Here is a 24491-nt window from a genome sequence, read left to right on the forward strand (position 1 = left end):
TTTTCCGAGGTCCTGGATCATCTTCGCTGTCATTATTCTGAATTCTTTTTCTGGAAGGTTGCCTATCTCCACTTCATTTAGTTGTTTTTCTGGGGTTTTATCTTGTTCCTTCATCTGGTACGAAGTCCTCTGGCTTTTCATTTTGTCTGTCTTTCGTGAATGTGGTTTTTCCCTCCACAGGCTGCAGAATTATAGTTCTTGCTTTTGCTGTATGCCCTCTCCCCACCTGTTTCTTAATACCTCATTTTCCCTTTTGTTCTCCTGAAGATGAAGGACCAGTGTACAACAAATCAAATGATTTCAAACAGCAACATTAATAATTTAAAAAAAAAAAGCAGAAAAGTTCTCTGTAGTTTCCCAAGCGTAGCCTCCTGGCAGTAATAGCCCAGGACCTGCAACTGGAGATGGATATGAAGGTCCAGCTCCAGTAGAGAAAGGATGCTGAGATAAGCCCAGGTCACTTAAATGCTCTCAGCCTCAGTTGCCTTACATGCTTAAAAAACTAAATTAAATAAAACAAGCCAATTGAGAGGATCCAGGAAGTATAATGAGTTACTGTTTTTTCACAGTGAGTTTTGATATATACTTATAGTGGATTCATGGTAGTAAGAATATCTTTAGCAAATAATTCAGTAGAAAAAAACAGAGTAGAACCAATTTACCAAATGATCTGTAAACTGATTAACTTAATTTTAAAAAAATACTTTTTGTATTTATAGTATAATTCCATTATGTCCTCTGCATTTAAGCAGTGATTTATTCACTGTGTGAGAATTGATTCTGTGGCAGTCATGTTACATTGATTGCAGTTTTAGAGAGGGAATGCCAGCCTTATGGTACATTCCTCCATCTTTTAGAGATGGCTTCTTTAAGCAGCCAAAAAGTAAATTATATTGGCATGGTTTGCCTTTGGTGTACTACCTTTTCTTTTTTTTTTTTTTTTTTGTTTTGTTTTCTGTTTTTTGGCCGCATTGCTTGGCATGTAGTGTGGGATCTTAGTTCCCAACCAGGGATCAGAACCTGTGCCCCCTGCAGTGGAAGCATGAAGTCTTAACCACTGGACCGCCAGGGGAATCCTGGTGTACTACTTTTTTTTTTTTTTTTTTTTTCCGGTACCCGGGCCTCTCACTGTTGTGGCCTCTCCCGTTGCGGAGCACAGGCTCCGGACACGCAGGCTCAGCGGCCATGGCTCACGGGCCCAGCCGCTCCACGGCATGTGGGATCTTCCCGGACCGGGGCACGAACCCGTGTCCCCTGCATTGGCAGGCAGACTCTCAACCACTGTGCCACCAGGGAAGCCCCATGGTGTACTACTTTTGAAGTGATGTTTTGTATGAGCAGATAGCAATGATATAAACCCCTCTTCCCAGAAACTATACGCTGCTCCTAAGTTTTCCAGATTTTTGGTACTGTGAGTTCTTTTTTCTAACTCTCCTCACAGAAAGTTTTAACAATTGTAGCTGTTAAGTATTTTACTTGGGAAAATTTTAGCTCTAAGAAAATAACAGTGTTTAAATAATACAAAGCGCAGCCAAGGGGAATCCCCTGGTGGACCAGTGGTTAGAACTCTGTACTTTCACTGCTGAGGGCCTGGGTTCAATCCCTGGTGAGGGAACTAAGATCCCACAAGCTGAGTGGTACGGCCAAAAATAAATAAATAAATAAAAGAGCAGGCAAGGCAAGTTTAGTGAATGATGTTGATTCAACACTGTCCCTTATCTGCAAACACAGATGCAAAAACTGGCGAATTCAGACAGTGGCGCTGCTTGACTGGTTCTTCCAGAGTCTGGGAGAGGGAAAGATCTTGCAGGAGGAGCATCTTATTTGCCTTTACCTAGATGTTCTGATTGGTCCCAAATGATGAAGTTTAAATGGACACTTTTCCCTTTTCTCAAATCAGTCTTAAACTCCTGTGGAAATCAACAAAAATAAACTCCCTTTTTTCTTTTTTTTTTTTTTGTGGTACACGGGCCTCTCAGCACTGTGGCCTCTCCCGTTGCAGAGCACAGGCTCCGGACGCGCAGACTCAGCGGCCATGGCTCACGGGCCCAGCCACTCCGTGGCACATGGGACCCTCCCAGACCTGGGCATGAACCTGCGTCCCCTGCATCAGCAGGCAGACTCTCAACCACTGCGCCACCAGGGAAGCCCTAAACTCCCTATTTTACCCATTTTTGCTTCTGTTGTAAATTTTCCTCTTGCGGTTTTTGCCTTGAAATAAAGGTAGAAGTGATGTGGTTGGTGATGGGAGCGCATTCCCCAGGACTCTGGTCCTACTCAGTCATTCAGCAGGACTTCTTGTTATTTCCATTCTGTACAGATTGCGTCTGGGCCATTGGCCAAGTGGGTATTATAACCTTGGCACATCGGAACCCAACTCTCACTTCTTGATTTTCTCAAAACCAATGTTGTTCTCAGTGTCATGGTTCATTTAGGGATGTCCTGACTCTCTGCATCCTGCCCCTTGGGGTGTTGGATCAGTGGCTTCTGCAGGGGGGTTGCTGCTCTGCAGCTGCTGCAGAATCTCAGACTCTCCCTGTCTCTTTAGATCAGCTCTTTCCTTAATTCTGCCTTTGGAATTGGTTTCCTCTACATTTTAAAAATGTGGCGTTTGGGGGGAATAGCCGTTTTTATTGCTGTAACTCTAGTGCCTAACCTGGTAGCAAGTTCACGATGGGTGATTAAAACAGGGAGGCAGTGTCTGGAAGCACTTTGTGTTTGCATTAAATTTGCGCTGTGTTTGAGAAATAAAACCATCAAATAAATGTACTTTTAAATGACTACTTGAGAGAAACCCACTCTTAACTTTCCTCGCTTTTTTTCTTGTTAGAACTGTTCTCTTGAGCTGTCCTTTTTCCATATTTAGAAATTCACATGGGAAAAGGATGCCAGTGATATAGTCATTCCTGAATGGATGCTTAAAGTTGTTTTTTCCAGAACCATGTTGGGTTTTCACCGATTGATTCACTTTTTCATCTGGAAGCCCTAGAGACTAATTGTGGTTTTTTTCCTTTCTTTCAAAACAAAACAAGACAAAACATTGCCATAGTAATGTGTTGTCCACATAGAAAATTCCAGGAATACACAGTATTATTTTTAAAAAAAGAAAAGAAAAAATCAGGAGGAGAGGGGATAGCTTGTAGTGGCTGCCGTGCTGAGATGCCCACTCAGGGCACAGCAGAGGGTGTTTGATGCCACTTTTCCTCTCTACTCACCGCATATGTTTTTGGAAGAGCCGAGTGGTATGAGAGTCCTAGCCGCAGCCACGGAACAGAGAGAAGCTGACGGACCAGCCTGGAAATCAGAGCCGATCTCATTTGTGCTAATTGGCCCGGGCATGAACTGGAGCTTTCACACATATGATATCTTGGATATAAACAGCCCTGCAGTTGGGTACAGGGCTGAATTAATTTGAAGACAAATTAATTTCATTCCATAGAATCCTGCTGTCCAGACTTGAAATTACATGTTGGGGTCATAGGGGTCACAGTTCCAGCAAGAAAAATAATCATGAACATATAGTAGATCCTTTTTTTGCCAAGTGCTGTTTTAAGCGTTTATGTGGTGATTATATTTAACCATTGTTAACAGCACAGTGAGGCAGGAGTGTGTCCCATTTTACCACTCAGGAAACGCAGGCCCAGGGGGTGACAGTTTTGTCAAAGGTCACCCCGTTTGCAGTAGTTCACATTCGGGTAGTGCTTGGGGGTGCAGAATGTATCAGCTCATTTGACCTTTGCATTTACCCTTGAGGAGGCAGAGCCGCTGCTGTCCTCCGTATGGAACAAGGAAATCAAGGCTCCTGGAAGTGAGACCCCTTCTTAATGCTGACACATCCAGTTAGTGTCCCAGCTCTGGTGGAGACCGTGTCTTCTGATGCTCCAGGCCAGCATCCTTTCCACCACACCAGGCTGCATCCCAGGTTATGCACAAGAAAACTAAACAGGGACCGAATGGGACTTCTGCAACCTCTCCAGTCCAAACTGGAAGGCCGTTGCCGGCTGCAGCAGAGAGCCCTACAGAGGGCAGAGAGCCGCGTACTGACAGGCCTGTGAGCAGGGCCAGCAGGCCCGAAGCAGGGCTGTGTCCGCTTCGTGTGGAAGGACTTACAGATGTGCCGGCCCTTCCCCACAGGCCGCCTTTCTCCCCACAGAGGCCGGAATGCCACTGTCTTTGCATTTCATCGTACAGGCTTTTCTGGTCACTCTCCCCTGCCTCTGGGAATCCTCATGCCGGTGTTATCTTTCTTACTCTGGTGACTTTTTCCTGTCAGCCCCTCAGCCAGCCTCTTTGGAGCATCAGCTCTTTAGAAAATTGCTCTCTGCATCTGTGTTTTTTATTTTGAAACTGGATCGTTGATTTCCTTCCTTCCTTCTCCCTTTCCATCTCTTTTTTTTCTTTATAAATTTATTTATTTATTTTTGGCTGTTTTGGGTCTTCGTTGCTGCGCGCAGGCTTTCTCTAGTTGCGGCGAGCGGGGGCTACTCTTCATTGTGGTTCGAGGGCTTCTCATTACGGTGGCTTCTCTTGTTGCAGAGCACAGACTCTAGGCACACAGGCTTCAGTAGTTGTGGCTCGCGGGCTCCAGAGCACAGGCTCAGTAGTTGTGGTGCATGGGCTTAGCTGCTCCGCGGCATGTGGTATCTTCCCGGACCGGGGCTTGAACCCGTGTCCCCTGCATTGGCAGGCGGATTCTTAATCACTGCACCACCACGGAAGTCCCATCTAAGTGCTTTAGATTCATGTTACCACATCGGTCTCCAGACAACCCCAGTGAGGGCAGGTTCATTATTACTCCCATTTTATTGGCGAGGAAACTCAAGGCCCAGATAGGTTAGGTGAATGTCCCCAAGGTCATACAGCTGATACGTAGCAGAATCAGGATATTCTTCACCCCTGCACCGTACTGGGGGCACAGACTGTGTGCCAGGCACTATTCCAGGACTTTCTTAACTCAGTCCTCACAGCAGCCCTAGGAAGCACAGGTACTGATGCTTCCCTGTGCAGTGATGTTGAACTGTTTGCCGAGGACCATCACAGTAAAAGGCCCGGGCAGGATTTGAACCAGGGTCTCTTTGGCTCCAGAGCCCATTCTCCATCCAACTGCTTGTCTTTGCTGTCTTTTTGACTTTCGGCCTCATAGACAGCTCTGCTTTGTTAGACCGTAAACCCTTTGAGAGCGGGACCTGGGTTTAGTTGTCCTTCCCCACTTGCCTGGTAATGGGCCTGCATTAAGTGGCTACTCAAGAAAAGTGCTGCACAGGTGAGTAACCGAGGTAGTGAGATGGGTTAGGTGCCTGGATGGAATACACAAGCCTCATTGAGGGAACCATGGAACCTGCCAAAAGTGAGATAAAGAAAGGGACAGAGAGTTTCCTCATTTTTAAAATTATATAATAAACGTTTTGTTCCATCATTAACATCTCCTCGCCATCCAAGGAAAAGATGCATGAAGAAGCTAGAGAAAGGAAAAGATCAAGTCCCATTATGAGCTCTCATGTTTAAGACAGGAAATGCTGCTTATATCCAAAGCCTCCCATCACTCCACGCCTCATTAGGGATTTAGAAAACACACTGCTTAATCTCGGTCATTCAGGCAGTGAAGGTTTTACTATCCTTGTGGGAAAACCCAGCAGCCCGTGGTCACAGTGCCCCCTGGAGACGGCAGGTGGAATTACCACGCTTTCCGTCCTAAGCGTGAGTCGGAATTCATATTGCAAAATGCATTTCCTGTTGAGTCTCTGAAGTCTCGTTTCATAATTGTTTCTCTGCCGACTTCGTGCTTTGATTAAACCAGTAGTTGTTTTCTGTTCCTTCTATTCACAGTTTCAGTCCTGCTTTACATTCAAATAGCCAAGTTCAATGTGGAGCAGTTTTACTGTTCATAAACCCTTGAATAAAAATAGGTGAAAGCAAACAGATAGCTCTGGAGGGTAACAGATGCCCACGCTCGGAGTCTGTTATGTTTGGTGGAGAGAGGCAGTGGTCTGGGTGAGGGGTTGGGAGAGGCAAGGTAGGTTCCCTTTGCCTTCCATGCTTGTTCATATCTGCCGTGTTTAAAATCTGCTGAAAGATGAGCATGCAGGGGAAATTGGGTGACATCCTAAACTTATGCCCTCAGAAGGCAGGTTTATGAACGATCGCTTAATTCACAACTTTCCTGCAGTCCTCAGACTGGCAACATTTTTGTTCTGATTTTTTTCAGGACGAGAGAACCGAGCTGAACCTTAACCACTCCTAATTCAGACTCTGCCTTTCCACCAAGCAGTCAAAAACAGACAGTTGTTTGTCTCCTCCTTAAAAATCCCCAACAAGGGAAAATTCTGTTTCTCACTTGTTCCACTGTTGAGTATGATTTTTTCCCCCTGGCAAGTTCTAAATTTGTTATGAACTAGTTCCATAAGATCTTTTTTGGTAGAAGATTTACTCATTTTAATCTTCATACAGAAGAAGATAATTGTTTTAAACTTTAGCCTGTTCACAAACTTAAATGTTACTTAATATCTGGTTTTAACAGCTTTATTGAGGTATAATTCACATACAGCTTACCCATTTAAAGTGTACAATTCAGTGGTCTTTAGTATATTCATAGATATGTACCACCATCACCACAGACAATTTTAGAATGTTTTCATCACTTCAAAAAGAACCCCCCCAAAAACAGAAACCCCGTATTCTTTACCTATTGCACCCCTCCACCACCCCCAGCACTAAGCAACCACTAATCTATTCTCTGTCTCTATAGATTTTCATTTCTGGACATCTCATATACATGAATCCTACAATATGCGGACTGTCATCCCTGGCTTCTTTACTTAACCTAACATTATCAAACTTCATCCATGTTGTTGTGTGTGTCAGTACTTAATCTCTTTCTGTGGTCATATATTCCTTCATGTATCACATTTTGTGTATCCATTTATTAGCTGCTGGACACTTGGGTTGTTTACACCTTTTGGCTGTTACAAATAATGCTGCTATAAAATTTGTGTACAGGTTTTAGTGTGGACATATGTTTTCATTTCTCTTGGGTAGGTACCTAGGAGTAGAATTGCTGGGTCATAGGTAACTCTGTGTTTGATCATTTGAGGAACTTCCCAAACTGTTGCCCAAAGTGGCTGCACTATTTTTCATTCCCACCAGCAGTGTATGAGGGCTATGAATTCTCTATACCCTTGCCAGTGCTTGTTGCTATCTGGATATGAAGTGATGTGGATATGAAGTGATGTTTTATTGTGGTTTTGAAGTGATGTTTTATGTGGATATGAAGTGATGTTTTATTGTGGTTTTGATGTGCACTTCCCTGATGGCTAATAATGTTGAGCAGCTCTTCATGTGTTTTTTTGCTCTTCATATATCTTCCCTGAAGAAACATCTAGATTCCTTGCTCATTTAAAAAATTTGGTTATTTTCCTTTTATTGTTGAGTTGTAAGAGTTCTTTAAATATTCGAGATAAAAGTCCCTTTTCGGGGGCTTCCCTGGTGGCGCAGTGGTTGAGAGTCTGCCTGCTGATGCAGGGGACACGGGTTCGTGCCCTGGTCCGGGAAGATCCCACATGCCGCGGAGCGGCTGGGCCCGTGAGCCATGGCCGCTGAGCCTGCGCGTCCGGAGCCTGTGCTCCGCAACGGAAGAGGCCACGACAGTGAGAGGCCCGCGTACCTCAAAAAAAAAAAAAAAAAAAAGTCCCTTTTCGGATAGATATATGACTTGCAAATTATTTTCTCTCATTCTGTGGGTTGTCTTGTCACTTTCTTGACAGTGTTCTCTGAAGCACAAAAGTTTTAAATTTTGATGAAGTCCAATTAATGTTTTTCTTTTGTAAGAAGATTTCTTTAGTACATGTTACAAAGCTATTAGCTATCTTTTCATTTTCTCAATGTAGAATTATAGAAAATATGATGTTTGAAAAACTGCACCACCCCCCAAGAAGGTTTGGTGGATGGAGTTTGCTTTCCCCTCAAGAATCATGGACTTAGCTAGGGGTTTTCACTCCAATGCGTCTCTTCATGGGTGCTTCAGTCATTTTGTATTTTTCTTTCAATTTTTTGGTATGCTTCTAACTGGAGAGTTTTGAACTTAACAGGGAATTTATTTTATTTTATTTTTAAATTTTATTTTGCGGTACGCGGGCCTCTCACTCTCGTGGCCTCTCCCGTTGCGGAGCACAGGCTCCGGACGCGCAGGCTCAGCGGCCCTGGCTCACAGACCCAGCCACTCCGCGGCATATGGGATCTTCCCGGACCGGGGCACGAACCAGTGTCCCCTGCATCGGCAGGTGGACTCTCAACCACTGCGCCACCAGGGAAGCCCCATTAACAGGGAATTTAAAATAAAATCTCTACTAATAGTAAATAAAAGCAGAGAGGTCTAACATTTTTAGACCTTATGGATATTCTGCTCTTTGCTCTCCTACTGCATTTGAAAAACAGCTGTACGTGTTTCACCACATTCTGCCTTTCATCCAAAGACCACTGTATGTTCTGTTTATGCAGAGCAAGGCTTCACACTGGATGGTCACAGTTAATGTGATAATGAAAGCCGACCGCTTTCATGTGGATGACCTTTCTTCCTTTGCCAACAGGTATGGCAGATCCCAGAAAACGGACTCACTCTTTCCCTGACTGAGCCCGTGGTCATTTTAGAAGGCCACTCAAAGAGAGTCGGCATCGTGGCCTGGCACCCGACGGCCCGCAACGTGCTTCTCAGTGCAGGTAGGAGCCGAGCTGACCTCTGCTTTCTCCTTGCCCTCACTTCTCGTGGCCTCTGTGTGGAAGGAACAACAGACGCATGCTGACTGTGCTGGCAGTTGTGAAGCAGATCATTGGAACCCACGACAGGGTGCCTAAATGTGGGAGTTCCCCAACACCCGTGTGCATGTGTGTGTGTCGAGGCCACTTGGGCAAAGCCAATGGAAGCTGTGGACTTCCTGCCTAGAATTAGGAACAGACACATGCTTACTTATATAATCACATTTCAGCAGAGTCGTGGTTCCTGCTGGGGCCCTCCATGCCTCCATGGCCCTCAGTTGTAGTTATTCCTGATGTAGTAGAAGGAGCCCGAGTAGGAGCCAGGAGCCCTGGGTTCCAGTTTTGGTGTTGCTGCCAACTTTGGGGTGATCCTGTTAGTCAAATACCCTCCTTCCTTTTAAAAAATACTTTCATCTTTCTCCTTATACTTGTAGTCCACGTGTACTATGGAGAATATATATAAACAAAAGGGAGAAAAGAAAAATCATTTACAATCCCACCACCCGGAGGAAACATCATTATTACCCTTCTGATGTTTCTTTCCAGAGATATTTCTGTGCCCATAAACAATTTTACATACAAAGATGGGTTCAGACACTGTACATGTGACCTGCTTTCTGCACTTGCTGGTACACTGTGGTCCTTTTCAGGTGCCATTACATGTTGTGTGATATTTTTAATGACTCCATTAATAGTCCATTGTCTGGATACCTGTTTATTTAGTCAGTCCCCTATTTTTGGACACTGAGGTTGTTTCCGATTTTTCACTGTTAAACAGCACTGCAGTGAACCCTTGTGACCAAGTCCTAGTGTTCCTATTGGTTTCCCACTTGTGTAGTTTCCAAGTTTCATCTTAAAGAAATCTTTTTCTTTGTCTAAAATCTGAGATTTTATCTGCTTTTATAGAAGCAATACAAAGGACAGGAAGGAGCTTTGTGGGGTGATGGAAATGTTGATCTTGACTCTGATGATGGCTACATGAATATGTACATGTATCAAAACTTAGCCAATGTATACTTAAAATAGGTGCATTGTATTTCATGCAAACTATACCTTAATAAGATTGGCTTAGTAAAAAAGCAGTGCTAATGTTAGCGGTAGAATTTTAAAGATCTTTCTCCTCACCAGTAAAAAGGAGAGGAGCAGGTCAGTTTTTAACTGGGTATGAAAGGTATTTGTGACGTAGTGAGTTAAGTTAAAAATCTAATGCCTGGTACCTATTGAAACCAAGAACTACTTTAAAAAAAAAAAGTAAGACTCTCTTTTTTTAAATCACAATTGACTATAACTGGGAAGCCTTCCAGTGTTCTACTCAGAACCTCAGTCTGATAAGGAGAGAAAACAATTCCAAAGGTGGAATTCCCTCATGGAAAATACCCTATTGGCCGCCTCATCGAGGTCAAATCTAGGGTATCGTCAGCAGACTGAGCCCAGTCTCTCTTTTACACGCAGAGGAGAATGGTTGATTGCAGCGTTGTGCATAGTTTTGCATAGTTTAAGACTACGTGATCCATCCACAGTGGCTGAAGTTACTCATTTGCCTATGATGAAGGAGGCAGAGGATGGGTCAAATCTCCATCGCAGAGTTTAGCTCCAACTTTTCATACTGTCTGTCGTAGTTTTTTTCACCCATTTCCTACTTCTGACCCTAGGTAACGTAGGTGTCCTGGTTATTGGTGGCTAATTTTTCTAAGTGCTTGCAGAATTGGCTTATTGACAAGAATCCATCTTCAGGATGTCCGTCCCTTATTTTGCTTCATCCTTGAGCTAATGTCCTGGAAGCAGCAAATGGTGCCTCTTTTTAAAGGGGCCTCGGGGACTTGGGGCCAGCCCTGGAGGGAAGGGAGGATGGAGCTGAAGAGCTGAGGGGCTGTGGCTCAGTGGACCTGTGGCCTCTTTGGGGATCAGGTTCTGAATTCACGTGCCTGTTTGACGACAGTTGACGACAGTTTGTGCTTCTCAAATCAGGCCAGTCTTGGCCTATTTTTCTCTCCTTTTAAAGATAAAGATCTGCTGTGAGCAGATGGCTAGGCATTTCCCTTCACTTGTAATTTCCATGCTTTTGTGCAAGACCATGTCTTAACAGCATGGTTGATGGGAATGACCTGCCATCCAGTCTTTGTCTTGAGCCTCCTAAACCACCATTTAAACCCTTTATTTTTAGTTCCTCTGGAAAAAAAAGAAGCTGTATTCGTTCTGATGCTTGTTTTACTAGAAAAGGAAACTTAAGATCACTCAGGGTCCACCAGCCCAGTTAACTCTTAAAAAAAACCATAGGGTTCTATTTTTCTGTTGTTCTTTGTTTGGTTGGTGTTTTTGTTTGTTTCACATGAGCCCAAACTTCACAAGCTGTATTTTTCCTTTAATGTGTTTCTTTTACACAAATTTCTTTTTTTCTTGGTCACGTCAGTTTTTGACTGCCAGTAAGTAAGCCTTCTTATAATTAGCATCTCCATTTCAATACATAGGTGTGTTTATCCTCCCTGTATTTGTATCGATAGTTTTCACAAATTGTTGTTGTGCAGGCGTTTCTTATCCCTGCTTGCTTTCAGGCTGTGATAACACCATCATCATCTGGAACGTGGGGACGGGGGAAGCCCTTTTAAACCTGGACGATATACATTCGGACATGATTTACAATGTGAGCTGGAACCGGAACGGCAGTCTGATCTGCACAGCCTCCAAAGACAAGAAAGTGAGAGTAATCGATCCTAGGAAACAGGAGATTGTTGCTGTAAGTATTCCTAGGACAAAAGCCCCAGTATGTGTAGCGCTTTAGGGAGTGAGAACTTTCTGCGTTTTAAGGCAGACCACAGGGGCTGGGCCTGCCAGTCCGTGGACCTTTGCTGTGTGCAGACGCCAAACTGTGAATCAGAAGAGTCTCGGCCAGGCTTCTGTCTCCCAGTTGCCCTTCTCTCCAGAGCTGTGCATTTCTAGCTTTTACCCAAGCCTTCCCTCTCACTTGGCGACCATTTCTCACAAAGAAACAAAGTTTTTTTTATCGGTTTGCTTAAGAATGTGCACGTCTAGAGCAGCTAACCCACAGAGTTTACTGCATGCTGGCTTAGGACTGCAGGTGGATCTGTTGATTCCCTCCGCTGCTCCCCAGTCGGTCTTTAAAGGGCCTGACAAGATGCCATGGGTTCTCTCCACAGCTCAGCGTCCCCGTTTCTGCCACCTGAGCTAGGCCTCCACAGAATCACACATCACAGCAAAAGATGGACACTCGGGCCTTTAGTCAGGTTGATACTGCAAGTGTCGAATCCAGAGGTGCCTCACTTCCACCCCACTCTGCCTCGTCACGGCCCTTCTCTGAGAAGGTGGCTCTTGGCCGGTGATAATTCCCAAGAGTCGAGTGACAGGCATGGCTGGTGCTTATCAAGGCCCCACACCCCGTGCTTTCTCCACTAGAACCTTCCAAGGGGTGGGGCTGGTGGGCTCCCGCTGAAGAGATGAGGCTAAGGAACGGGTTAGCCAGACTCCACTTTCTGTCCTGTGAAATTGCGAGATGCTGTAGCGACCGTCCACCTTCAGGTTATCATCATACTCTTGAGAAACAAAGGCTTGGCAGAGCTCTTTCGTGTGTTTTGTTTTTGCAGAGCCTGGACTTGGGTTGGTGGCAGGGGCTGGTGGAAGGACTGAGGCCTTTCAGTCCAGACCTGGCGCGATTGCTCGCTCACCAGCCAAGGGGCCTTGGCCAGATCCCTTGGTGTCGCTTTGTTTCCTCCTCCTTCAGGGAGGGGAGGTGGCCAGTACTGACACGCTCGTGCACATACGTGCACACGCACACACACACACACCTTTGACGTGAGTGCCATGTGGGGTGGCGGGGTTCACTGTCTGAGCCCCCGCTTTCCCCCATTTTTCCTTCCTGCAGTCTGACTGTGTAAGCTGCCTCTTTGCTCTCTCGCCCAGGAGAAGGAGAAAGCACATGAAGGAGCCCGACCCATGAGGGCCATCTTTCTGGCTGACGGCAACGTCTTTACCACTGGTTTCAGCCGCATGAGCGAGCGGCAGCTGGCCCTCTGGAACCCGGTACGCCCCTTCCCAGCCCTGCCACCCCTTCCCCAGCCTCGAGTTTTCTCTTTTCTGAGCGGGCCTTTGGGTTGGGCAGTAGATGATAGGGTTCTCAGTGTCGTTTGCTGAACTCATGCTTGTTTTAAGTTGGATGTGAAGTTCTCATCCTCACTGGAGACTTACTGCGAAATGTATTTTAAAAATGCATTCTTGATACTCCCAAGGAGTCTCTGTTGACTGTAGATTTTAGAAAGAATGCGTGAAGAATCCAGTGTTTTAGACTTGGGAAATAAGTTCTAAACTTAGTTAAAATATTTCCTAAAGAACATGATCAAATGTCTAAATCAAAATAGTCATGCTTGGGAAAATGTTCATGACAGCACAAGTGGGAAAAACGTACTGAACTGCATATATGGTATGATCCCAATCTGTGTGTGCTTCTATGTTGGAAGGAAATAGGCCAAAATGGTAATTGTTTCTACCCCCCACTGGACCGTGGGATTACGGAATATGGGATGATTTTTATGTTTTTCCTTGTACCTTCTGATTTTTAAAAGAACATGAGTTTATTTTTGTAATAAGAAAAAAAGTACTTTTAAAAAAGAAAGCAGTCACAAAGGAGATGGGCTCTCATCTCTGTCATGGGATCACACTGATGTGTGCATTATGTTGCCAAATCAACACAATTTTCAGTGAGTTGGATCTCATCTAGTATTCCTGTTGGTAATTACATGTATGAATATCATATGTGCATTGTTTAAACTTTCATTATTTTAGGGAAATGGCTAACTTAATTAGGGATGAAAAATGTATCATCTTATAAAAATTCACCTTTTAAAAATGTGTGTGCGTGTGTGTGTGTTTTTTTTCCCCAGAAAAATATGGAGGAACCAATTGCTCTTCATGAAATGGACACTAGCAATGGGGTGTTGCTACCTTTCTATGACCCCGACACCAGTATCATTTACTTATGTGGAAAGGTAAACAGTAATTTTGCTGTTTGATCTTAAATTTAATCCTGTAAGAAGAAAAGTTTATCCTTCAGAGATTTAGTAGATGAGCAATTGTATAGAGAAAAGTGCTCCATGGGTATAAGCTTTTGAGGGCCTCAGAGACTCTCCAGAGGGTTCTCGCTCCTGGAGTTCAGTATTAAGGCCCAGGCCTTGCAATTACATGGCCTGACTCAAGTGTCAGGAGGTGACAGTCGTTACAAGAAGACCCCACACTGAACTCAGGACACCTTCCTGCTGCCTGATGCTTTCTGCCTAACTAAAGTGTTGGTAGCTTTATTATCATTACTGTTACTTCATTTTAGAAGGTAAAGACCTCAGTATTCCTCATTCTTCTGTAGGCTCAATTTCCCTTAGAATTTTTGTAGTTGAAATAAATGAATTAATACAAATGGAGCTGTTGATATGTTCCCTTCCCCAAACCTGTCAGATAGTCCCTTGCTGGGGATGAAGCTGGGGGTGTTTTACTTCTGTTCACAGTTGATGGAGTGGGCTGCAGACCTGCTTGACATTTTTATAGGTCAGTTATTTAGAAACTGAGATCTTGTCTGTTTCCTTGAAAGTCATTTTACTTGAGATGTTAACAGCTGCCATAGACTGCATTGTTACCCAGATGTTACTAACACTGGGTGGAAAGTTACTGTGAGTATGTAGAAAACAAATAGTGTATGATTAGCTTGTCTTCCATTTTTTTAGATAGTTACATCCTTGAAACAAATGGAAATATGAGAAAGGAGAGGGTTGTTAGGGCAGAGTACCGCCTAGCTATTCATCACTTCTTCTTACACACACATCTCTCCCCTCAGGCAGGATTGCCTTCATTGTTCAGGTTCATGTAACTGTGCAGACAGTTATTTACACTGAGAGAGGCTAGCACGTTCTTCAGGTCTTCAAAAAAATCTGACCATTCTAAGCCAAATTATCAGAGAACTTGACGCATTGTAATGGGATAGCATTCTCCTCTGAAGTTAAAGGTTACTCACTAAAACTAATGTCTCTTCATTAGAAAAATCTTACTTCTTATTATCCGATTGTCTGGTGTTAGCGCCCTCGTGGAGGTATGCTGAAAAGTCAGTAATTGCCCGCTAGCCCCTCTTGGTCTGCTGTTTGTTTGTTGTGGCGCAGTTGTTGGGCGGAGGTGTTAACCTTTCTGCTCCGACTCTGACTTGGGGCCAGACTCAGTGCAGGAAAGTCAGAACCTTCAGGAGGAGGCAGAGGAGGCTGTTTAAAGGGCGAGCTAGCCTTGCACAAGCGAGGGCTTGCTCTGCCAGGAAGAGAAACCATCATGTGCTCGAGGCAAGCCTCCTAACGGGAGGAAAGGTCAGCCAGCGTAGCGGAGTCCCAGTCAGTGCTGGGTGTATAGAGGAGAGAGACACCCACCTAAATCAGATATTTCGGCTAACGTGAAACGCAAACCTGTCTCCGATTCCTTGTAGGGTGACAGCAGTATCCGCTATTTTGAGATCACGAACGAATCCCCGTATGTCCACTACCTCAACACATTCAGCAGCAAGGAACCTCAGAGGGGGATGGGTTACATGCCCAAGAGGGGACTCGATGTCAACAAATGTGAGATTGCCAGGTAAAGAATCGGTATCGGAAAGTGTTCAGCCTGCTTACGCCATTCGTGTCCACGCCTGAGTCTTTCTACCTGTGTGTGTGCAGTAGAATCGTAGAATTAGTATCTTGTTTGCTGCCTGTTCTTAGAAACGTGGAGTTTGAAAGCAAGAAGAAACTCTTCAAAATCATTTCATCCAGCTGTGCCCTCCCCATCCTTCAGATGATAAACTTGAAATGCAGCGGTTAAGAGGCTTCACTGGGGCGTATCACACCCTGATTTAAGTAGTGAAACCATCGTTGCTTGTCTTCAGGCTGCGACTGTGGCCAGTGTCCCCTGGGAGGCAACCAGGAAGAGCCTTTCCCTGGGATGGAAATGAGGGATGGTTTTTCTGCCCTGCAGAGGGACCAGCCAGGTTCCAAACCGGGTTGTGGAGCCCGCAGATCCGAAACTAGAGAAACAAAGTTCTACAGCGGGTGTTAGGTTAGCTTGGCTTAGGAAGCTTGGCTGTGTGTTGTAACTTCCGCCTCTCTGGACTACTCTGTGGAGTTTTTATAACGCTGCGTTTATATGGACATTTTTCTAAGCGTGCTGACCTGGTCACGCAAATAATTGACACTTACATCTTTAAAAATATAAGAAATCTTTATGAGCCCTTTTTTTAATATTAATCACTGCACGGTTCTTTTTGTTTTTGTTTTTTTTATAATACCTTCAACTCTATAGCTAGAGTAATGAAGGAAAGCTGTCACAGGTAATTCTAAATTGTGGTTTAAATCAAACTAATCAAAATGTGGTTCAAAACAGATTGAATCTGAATTTCAAAATTACATTCAGGATTTGGGAACACATTTATTTTACTGTCATCTAAAAGTTTAAAAGACGTAGTCGGCCCTTTGTATTTGCAAGTTCCAAATCCAAGGATTGAGCATATTTGGAAACAAAAGTTCCAGAAAGTTCCAAAAAGCAAAACGAATTTGTGGCGCATGGGAAACCATTTACGTAGCATTTACTTTGTGTTTACAACTGTTCACATAGCATTTACGTTGTACTGGGTATGGTAAGTAATCTAGAATGACTTAGAATATAAAATGCTATGCCATGTTATGTAAGGGACTTGAGCATCCACAGATGTTGGTGTCCGCAGCACCTCCTGGAACCCACCCCCCGCAGATACCGAGGGATGACTGTATAAGGAAGTCATTCAGGACCCCTCCTGGTTACTCAGTATTTCTGGGGCGTTGGTTACGTGTTGGGCGCTGTGCTAATCACACGGCCCGGATCCCCTTTCTCTTTGTACCCGTGCTGTGAGGCGGGTGCTGGTTTACCCCCCATGTGGGCTTGAGGCTGGGTCAGGTGGGCACATGCCCAGGTGTGGGGGGTGGAGCTGGCCATCCAGCCCAGGCCAGCCGCACAGGTTTTGGGCTTGGTCTTCCTACTCTTCCCACACCCTGGATAATTCCAGATTTTTCTTGAGTGTTATGCATGATGTGGTTTGCTCGGATGCCAACATTTAATTCCTAGGATTGTCTTCGTTTCCTTTTTAAAAATCCTATTTACACTTAACGAAAGTTCAGCCACTTCACGTTGGCAGAAGACGTGGCATCCAGGTCATAGGTACTCTCTGAGACATGGGTGTTCACTGTCTTCTGGCTTGGTAATTTTCTCATAAGCGGCTCATTGTCGGTGGTGTTAATCATTTCCCCACAGTTGATTTGCCCCCAGGTAATTGGAACTTGACTGTCACCATGATGCATAGGCCTCTGTTCGGTCTCCTATCCGCTGTTCCCTAGCATAGCTCCTCTCAGCTTCTGTTTTCTCCTCTGTGAAATGGGAACGCTGAGTTCTACCTGCTCCCCACGATGCGTCCGATGAGGTGATGGGCAAACACAGAACGTACGAGTGAATTATTAAGCCTGTTACTTGGCCTCCTGTTTCACTTAATGCAACTTTGCCTTTATTTCTTCTTTGAAGATTCTTCAAACTTCACGAGAGAAAGTGTGAGCCTATTATCATGACTGTCCCCAGGAAGGTAAGTGCCCAGTTGTCTAGGCAATCCATGTTTTTAAAAGGTTTTAAAAATCCCAGAGCTCCCTTCCTTACCTGTGGATTTCTCCACTGTGTCTCGTGTAGTCTGACCTTTTCCAGGATGACCTGTACCCTGACACGGCGGGGCCCGAAGCGGCGCTGGAGGCGGAAGAGTGGTTCGAGGGGAGGAATGCAGATCCACTCCTCATCTCCCTGAAGCACGGATACATTCCCGGCAAAAACAGGGACCTCAAGGTGGTCAAGAAGAACATTCTGGACAGCAAGCCCACGGCAAACAAGAAGTGCGACCTGATCAGCGTCCCCAAGAAGACCGCAGACACGGCCAGCGTGGTAAGGACCGCAGGGCCTGGGGCGTGCTGGGCCGGCTCAGCCTGGCCCTCCCGAACACGCCTGCCAGCCTGGGCGTCTGCGGGCACTGTCCCCGCTGGACGGATGGGGTTCAGTAATGGTAACAGGCACTGTTTGTAGGAACCACCTTGATGACGTGACATTTATGAGTTTGACTCCTTTAGCTCTCTTTTTTATGATGACCAGGATAGAAGTCGGTCTGTTACCGATGCCGGGAAGATGAGGTCCCAGGAAGGAGGGAGTGGTGAGAGATTTTAGAAGTTGCTAAGTGTTTGAGTGGCAGAAGGATCTGGGGTGAGTGGGACTTAGAGGCAGAGATGATCCTGGGCATCTTGGCAAGAATTGTTTCAGGGGAGTGATGGAGACCAGAGGCTGACAGTGAAGACCCCTGTGGCCACGGGAGAGCAGGGTCGAGCCAGGGAGGAGAGGGGGCTGGTGTCGGCAGGCTGTAGAATGGAGTTCTGGGGGCCAGGAGGGGCCGGGAATTGTCGATGTGGAGGTGGCAGAGACAAGAGGCAAAGTGCCCTCAGGAGCTAGTGTTTTGACTGTGACCGAGCAAGCCACATGAGGCACCACAGCTTTGGGGACTGCAGGGTTTCCTGCAGAAGAATCAGCTCCACAAGGGAGAAGCTCAGGCTCTTTAGAGGAGCAGGCAGGGCAAGGGATGTGGTTCCCAAGGACCTTTCTAGGAGCTGATAGGAGCTCAGTAGCCTCTGGCGGGTCACCCGTCACCCTGGTCACATAGAAGATGCTCCTGCTGGAGTTGGCTGATCGGGGTGGTTGGGATGTGGGGCAGCCTTGCAGGGATCAGTCTCTTCCTGCAGTTTAGTTGTGTCCCAGGAGTCTCCATCCAGGTTGGCGCACAGGTGGGGCCAGGAGCCGTGATACAGTGTTGCTTTGCTGTGGGTGCCAGTTGGCCCAGCCAGCGTTCCTGGCATTCCTACAAGGCTCAGCCGGGCTGCTGCAGCCTGCCACTTCCAAAATGGGAGGTCACAGTTATACCCCGTGCATTCCACCTGTGCTGAACGTTGCTGCTTTTTAGTCATCCTCTTCCCTCCCCTCTTTTTTCGTTTCCTTAGCAAAATGAAGCCAAATTGGATGAGATTTTGAAAGAGATCAAATCTATAAAAGACACAATCTGCAATCAAGATGAGCGTATTTCCAAGTTAGAACAGCAGATGGCAAAGATAGCAGCCTGAAGGCCCACCCCCACCCCGCAGACGGAGCAGGAACGCGCTCGTGGCTGGTAGTTGGTGTGGTCCCAGGGAGGGCGAGAGGGAGGCACTGCCCCTTGGAGACATTTCAGATCTGTCGACCAGCGATAGGCCACATTCCAGTAAGGACTCAACTCGTCTCCCAAATTTGCAGAAACAAAATGTGGTTTAAAAGCTGAGCTTTTTACCAGAAAGCTTTTTTTGATGTTTTAAGTGTTATGTGACTTGTGAACTTCTAAAAGACAAAAGTGCTACTTTGATAATCCCAGATATTCTGAATTTTAGAAAACCAACCAATTCCGATTCAGTGTCCTGCCCAAGTACCTTTGTTTTTTTTTGTTTTTGGTTTTTTTTTTACAAACAGGGACCAATGCCACATTGCTTTTTATATTTCTTTTTTTTTTTTTAATGTTGCCAAAACCAAAAGTAGCTTTTTTTTCTTTGTATTTTGCTACTTTGCAGTATTTGTGTGTGGGGTTTTTTTTTCTCCTTAATTTGAAAGGGACAGCACTGTGTATGTTTATAAACTAAATGAAGATATTATTTTGTATAAACATTCATCTGAGAACAATCAGAGCAGTAGCCACTCTGTGCTGGCTTCTTTGCAGCACAAACCTGGTCATCTTAATGACTGTACAAAAGGAAGACTTGAAAAATCACGTGGATTCATATTCCCACCCCTCCCTTTCCATCGAGTCTTCTGATCAAAAAAAAGCTCATATCGAATCGTTTCCTTTCTCTTTTCTAGAAATTGGGTGGTTGTACCAGAATGGAACTTTGCTTCTTGGTTATCCTGTGCTTCAGATGATTATAATCGAACCTAAACTAGCATGTGTTTCTGCGGTTTTGTTACACACATAGAATCTATTACCTTCATCACTTTAACGTCATGTTCCAGATTTTGGTCAGTACTTGACAAGGGTGTCCAGGACGAGGAGCCACACGTGCTGTGAGGTGTTCCTTCTTGTCCCTTTCAGCAGCTGGCCTGGCTCCCGAGTACCCTGGGATGGGGTGAGACAGACTAGGGAACCTGGAGGGAAGCGTTCACCCCACGTGATCCTCTGCTTTCCCGCGAGTCCCGTGCTGCCCCCTCGCTGTGCTAGACAGGTCCCCCACACCCCTGGAGCTCCTGCCCTTTCTTCTCCCTCCTGTATGCAGCCCCCTCTCTCAGGGCTCCCTCGGCCATCCTCCCTCCTCCTGCCTTTCGGTGCTAACTGCATTCTGCTAAGCTGAGGCCAGAGGGTGCTGTTGAATGTTGATATTGAGACTGGGGACGAGGGTCGAGAAGGAAGCAGACGTCTGCTGTAGCTTTGATGGTGCAACTGGTCCCTGCGCACCCTCTTCACGAACTCCCCCGCACCCCCCTGCAGCTGCACTGTGGCTGGATCTGAGCACAGAGACTACCCAGCCCCCGGCCAGACACTGATCTCCCATGGCCTGCCCCACTCCCGGGTTAGCTAGGACTTCTCTCCATTTCCATTTTCTCAGAGTGCGTGCTTGAGGAACAAGATTTAAAGAGCCTCTGCTTTGGAAGGGCTGAGGGCCTGTGGTGGAACGGGAATCGTGTCAAGCATTAGGACCACGGCGGGGACGCTTGCACGTGCTCTTGCTGGCGTGGGGACGGTTTGGGACTGGCTGGAAGCGTCTGTGCGCAGGGACCCAGGCTGAGGCAGAGCGTGGCGTCGGTGGGTTGGGCTGCATGGTCAAGCTGTCCTCGTGTCTGAATAGAGAAGAAGGTACCGTGTTCTTTACCAGTCGTGGGATTGCCGTCTCCATGGTTTCAGGGCATCTGAATGTTTGGTGTGGTTTTGTGTGTGCGTGCGTGTGTGTTTTAAATATTAAAGTGGATAATGAGGTGTTAATAGAACAATAATAGTGATTTATATTCAAACCTGTATGTGTTTCTTTATCAACATAATCTGTTGAGGACCTTCATTTTTAAGATTCAGAAGTGTCCTAAGGTTCAGACACCCAATTAATTAAGTGAACAAAATTGTTGATGGCGGTGAAACACCGTAGGGAATGCGGTTCGGAGAGAAGAGGAGGGTGAGGGCGAGTTATCCTGATCTTAATATGTAGTGTAGGCTTATTTAATGGACGGACTCCCTGCCAGTCTCAGTGGGCGCCTCAAGCTCTGTGGATTATTTTTCCTGTTTTGCCTTTTTTTTTTAAATCCGTGCTATCCCAGAGGAAAACCAGTGAATTACTCCTAGATCGGCTCTTATAGAGCGGCCATCGTATTCTGTCAAAACACTTGCTTCCATTTTCAAAGATAAAAAAAAAAAATCATTGGTTACCAAACGGTGTCCGTGTTTATTTCGCACACCACTGTCTGTGAGGCAGCACGCGGCTTGCTGCCTGACCCAGTGTCTCTGACTCGGTGGAACCACCCTCTCAGGGGGTAAGTACGGGGCACATGTGGGTGGGCCCCAGGTTCCGCAGATGGAGTGGGGTCTATCCTGCCTCCAGCCTCTGCCAGGGGCGGATCTGGGGCAGATAGCCTAGTCTGGATGAGCCCCGAATTGTGAAGGAGGGACGAGACTTGCGTAGAGTTCAAGTGAGAGGAATAGCCACGTCTGGCCACCCAAGGAGCCCACTGCACGGCCACCATGGGTCCCACGACAAGCTGATTCCCTGGGAATGGGGGCCTTGGAAAGCAGCTCTTTCTTCAGTAGGAAGCCCAGTACTCCTGGCTTAGCTGTGCTTTTTATTCCAGCAGAAGGTTTTCAAGGTCACTTGAATTTCTTGGCCCTCTCTCCTCTTCCCTTTTTGCACTGAAACATTGTCCCATGACATCTCAGTGATGGTAGCAAAGAATTTCCCTCCATTTGGTTCTTCTAAATGTCACTATGATGACTACTTGGCACAAAGCCTCCCGTCCTCAAACACCCTCTTCCTGAAGTTGCTGTAGTCTGTGAGGAGAACGGCGGCCAAGGTCGTTGTCAGCCCTTCTGTGGTTGCAGGAAGTGGAAGTCGGCTGCTTCCGTCTGCAGCCCCTCGGTGCCCCCAGTCAGGGGGCAGATGCGTGGTGTGGGGCATTTACGACCGACTGGTTTCTCACCTTGGCCGCCTTGCTCCTTTGCCAGAAGACCCAGGGTTACCACGTTAGCCCCAGACAGCCAGCCAGGCCCCGTCGAGGGAGAACTTCCGTTTTTTAAAGCCTACTTCCCTTGCTGTACTTGGTGTTCTGTGTCCAGAAGAATTTTGGTTGGCTCTTCAGAATCAGTTAACTCGAAGCAGCCCTTCCCTTTCTGCTGATAGCACATTCCCACGTCCTAAAGCCATCATTGGGTCACAGACCCGAGACGGTCAAGGACACACACCTCTCCTTCTGCAGGTGGGCAGCTGCACAGTGCCCTTTGTTCCTTTTTCACATGAAAAATGTTTTTTCCTCCACTGCTGGAGGGAGCGTGTTTAAATTGGTACTCTTGCCGAGGGCAGGTTGACAGGGTAGATCAGGAGTTTTCGACGTTCTTACCTGTTAGCCCAGGATTTTCACCTCTGGGAATTTTGTCCCCAGGACAGTAGCGGGAGGCATGTTTGGGAACTGGGAGAGTGAAAATTAGTCCAGCAGACGGTGGCTCAGTTATTAACCACCCCGGAACAGATTGTTTTTGACAAACCCTTTGAGGGATATGTGCCTATATTGATAATAATGAATATTTCTGTGTAGGGTAAAGACCACAAATGTTGCTACGTAGGGTAGCAGTTGTGGGTAATTTTTCATTAATTGGATTTTTTCTGAATTTCTAAATTTCCTATAAATGTCTTTATTCCCAGAAAGAAGTTATTAAAAGTAATGTATGGGGCTTCCCTGGTGGCGCAGTGGTTGAGAGTCCGCCTGCCGATGCAGGGGACGCGGGTTCGTGCCCCGGTCCGGGAAGATCCCACATGCCGCGGAGCGGCTGGGCCCGTGAGCCATGGCCGCTTTTCCTGCGCATCCGGAGCCTGTGCTCCGCAACGGGAGAGGCCATAACAGTGAGAGGCCCGCGTACCACAAAAAAAAAAAAAAAAAAGTAATGTATGAGTGAGAAATTAATAGTACCTTAAAGCAGGCATCGTAAGTCAGTGGTGGGGAAGGAAGTGGTGGGACATTAAAGTCGCTCTGGGGGCAGGGACTCCTTAGCGCCTCCCAGCAACACCAGTGTCCGTGGTTAATGGGGTCAGTAGTTTTGTTTTCAAATTTAGAAGTAAAAATAAGTCCCTTTTTATCTAGACTTCAGACTGGCAATAGAATAAATCACAAGGGAAAAGATAGGGTGGCTGCGTAAAAATCGAATTACGTATTCAATATGTCCAAAAAGCAAAGGCCACAGAAACCGGGAAATGTGTTTCCAACCAATACAATATGGGATAATATATTTTAGTATGCTTAATCCGAGTCCCAGCTGCCGCCTCTGTTTGAATGGGATGGTTTCACCTCCCTGGTGGAGTGTGTCCAGTTTTAAGTCCGAGAGGGTCTTGACGTGCAGATAGCAGTGTTCTTTGTCCCACCCCCAGGAATTTAGTCCACCAGCGACTGGTTTAACACAAACTTAGAAGTGGAAGGAGTTTGCTAGGAGACGCTAGTCATAGTGTGCTTGGGGCAAGTTCCTGGAATGGAAAAGTGGAGGGAGAGAAATTACTCCAGGTCCAAAGATCCTCAGGGGTCAGGTGGCTGCCAAGTTTGGTAGATGGGTTGCAACCTTGAGGAAGGTGAGTTGAGAGAGGCTGGTGGGCTCTTTGAGATTCAGTGTAGTTTCACGTTACTGCATGGAAATGAAACTGGGTGAGAAAACTGATTTTCAGAGCCTGAGTTCATGAATGGGGGGCGGGGAGTGTTGCGGGGAGGAACCCAGCTCCCGTGAGGGGAGAGCAGTGCCGGTCCAGTTTCCCGGGGAGCCGGGTCAGACCGGAAGTTAATCCACTGAAGCACTCAGCTCAGGAGGTTGGGAAGCAGTTGAAAAGCAAGCGGACGGATCTCTTCTGCTACCAAAATCACTAGGTGCTGAGGGTTTTTTTGTTGTTGTTTTTAATGGAGGCTTCCTCATGCTGATCTGAAAGACTCAATGAATATTTTTGGAAAGGATGATGTGGTGGGTTTGGAGCAGCCCTGGAGAGAAACGATTCAGACAAAGGCCCGGCAGACAGTTGTGGGTATAGGGAAAGCTTTGGGTTGAAAGAAACGGACAGTCATCAGTGTCTGAAAGGGGAAGAGCAAAGAGCTGGCCTGGTGTCGGGTGCTCTGCTTGAGGGCTTCAAACACAAAGTTAGTACCTTCCCCACCTTCACGGCCAACTAGTCCAGGTGATGCAGACGGATCACAGTGTGAACGGGTCACACACAGAGTCCCGGGGCCCCTGAGGTGCTACAGCAGCTGAGGGGGCAGGGCAGCCTTCACCTTCTTCACAGCCCTGCTATCTTCTCATTACTCATTTCTAAACCACCCCTCCCCACCATGGTTCCATTCATCTTGGCATTCACTGAGGAAATACGAGATTTTAAGGGGCCTGCAGAAAATTGGAGTGGAGCCAGTGACTTAAGTGGCCCAGCCAGGAAACATTGTTT

At 46.3% G+C, this 24491-nt stretch overlaps 1 protein-coding gene across 2 annotated transcripts in view; it reads left to right on the top strand.

The window, feature by feature from the left end:
* CORO1C (coronin 1C) overlaps positions 1-19772 on the top strand; it is an 83720-nt gene extending 63948 nt beyond the window's left edge. For both annotated transcript variants that reach the window (XM_060028250.1, XM_060028251.1), the window contains exons 4-11: positions 8583-8712; positions 11301-11482; positions 12664-12783; positions 13641-13745; positions 15212-15357; positions 17308-17365; positions 17467-17712; positions 18810-19772. In XM_060028250.1, the coding sequence (XP_059884233.1) occupies positions 8583-8712; positions 11301-11482; positions 12664-12783; positions 13641-13745; positions 15212-15357; positions 17308-17365; positions 17467-17712; positions 18810-18929 (1107 nt within the window). In that variant the 3' untranslated portion in view covers positions 18930-19772. The remainder of the gene's footprint in view (positions 1-8582; positions 8713-11300; positions 11483-12663; positions 12784-13640; positions 13746-15211; positions 15358-17307; positions 17366-17466; positions 17713-18809) is intronic.
* The last annotated feature ends 4719 nt before the right edge of the window (positions 19773-24491 follow it).

The sequence above is a fragment of the Delphinus delphis genome, chromosome 13 (genome assembly GCF_949987515.2).
Source record: "Delphinus delphis chromosome 13, mDelDel1.2, whole genome shotgun sequence".
Lineage (NCBI taxonomy): Eukaryota > Metazoa > Chordata > Mammalia > Artiodactyla > Delphinidae > Delphinus > Delphinus delphis.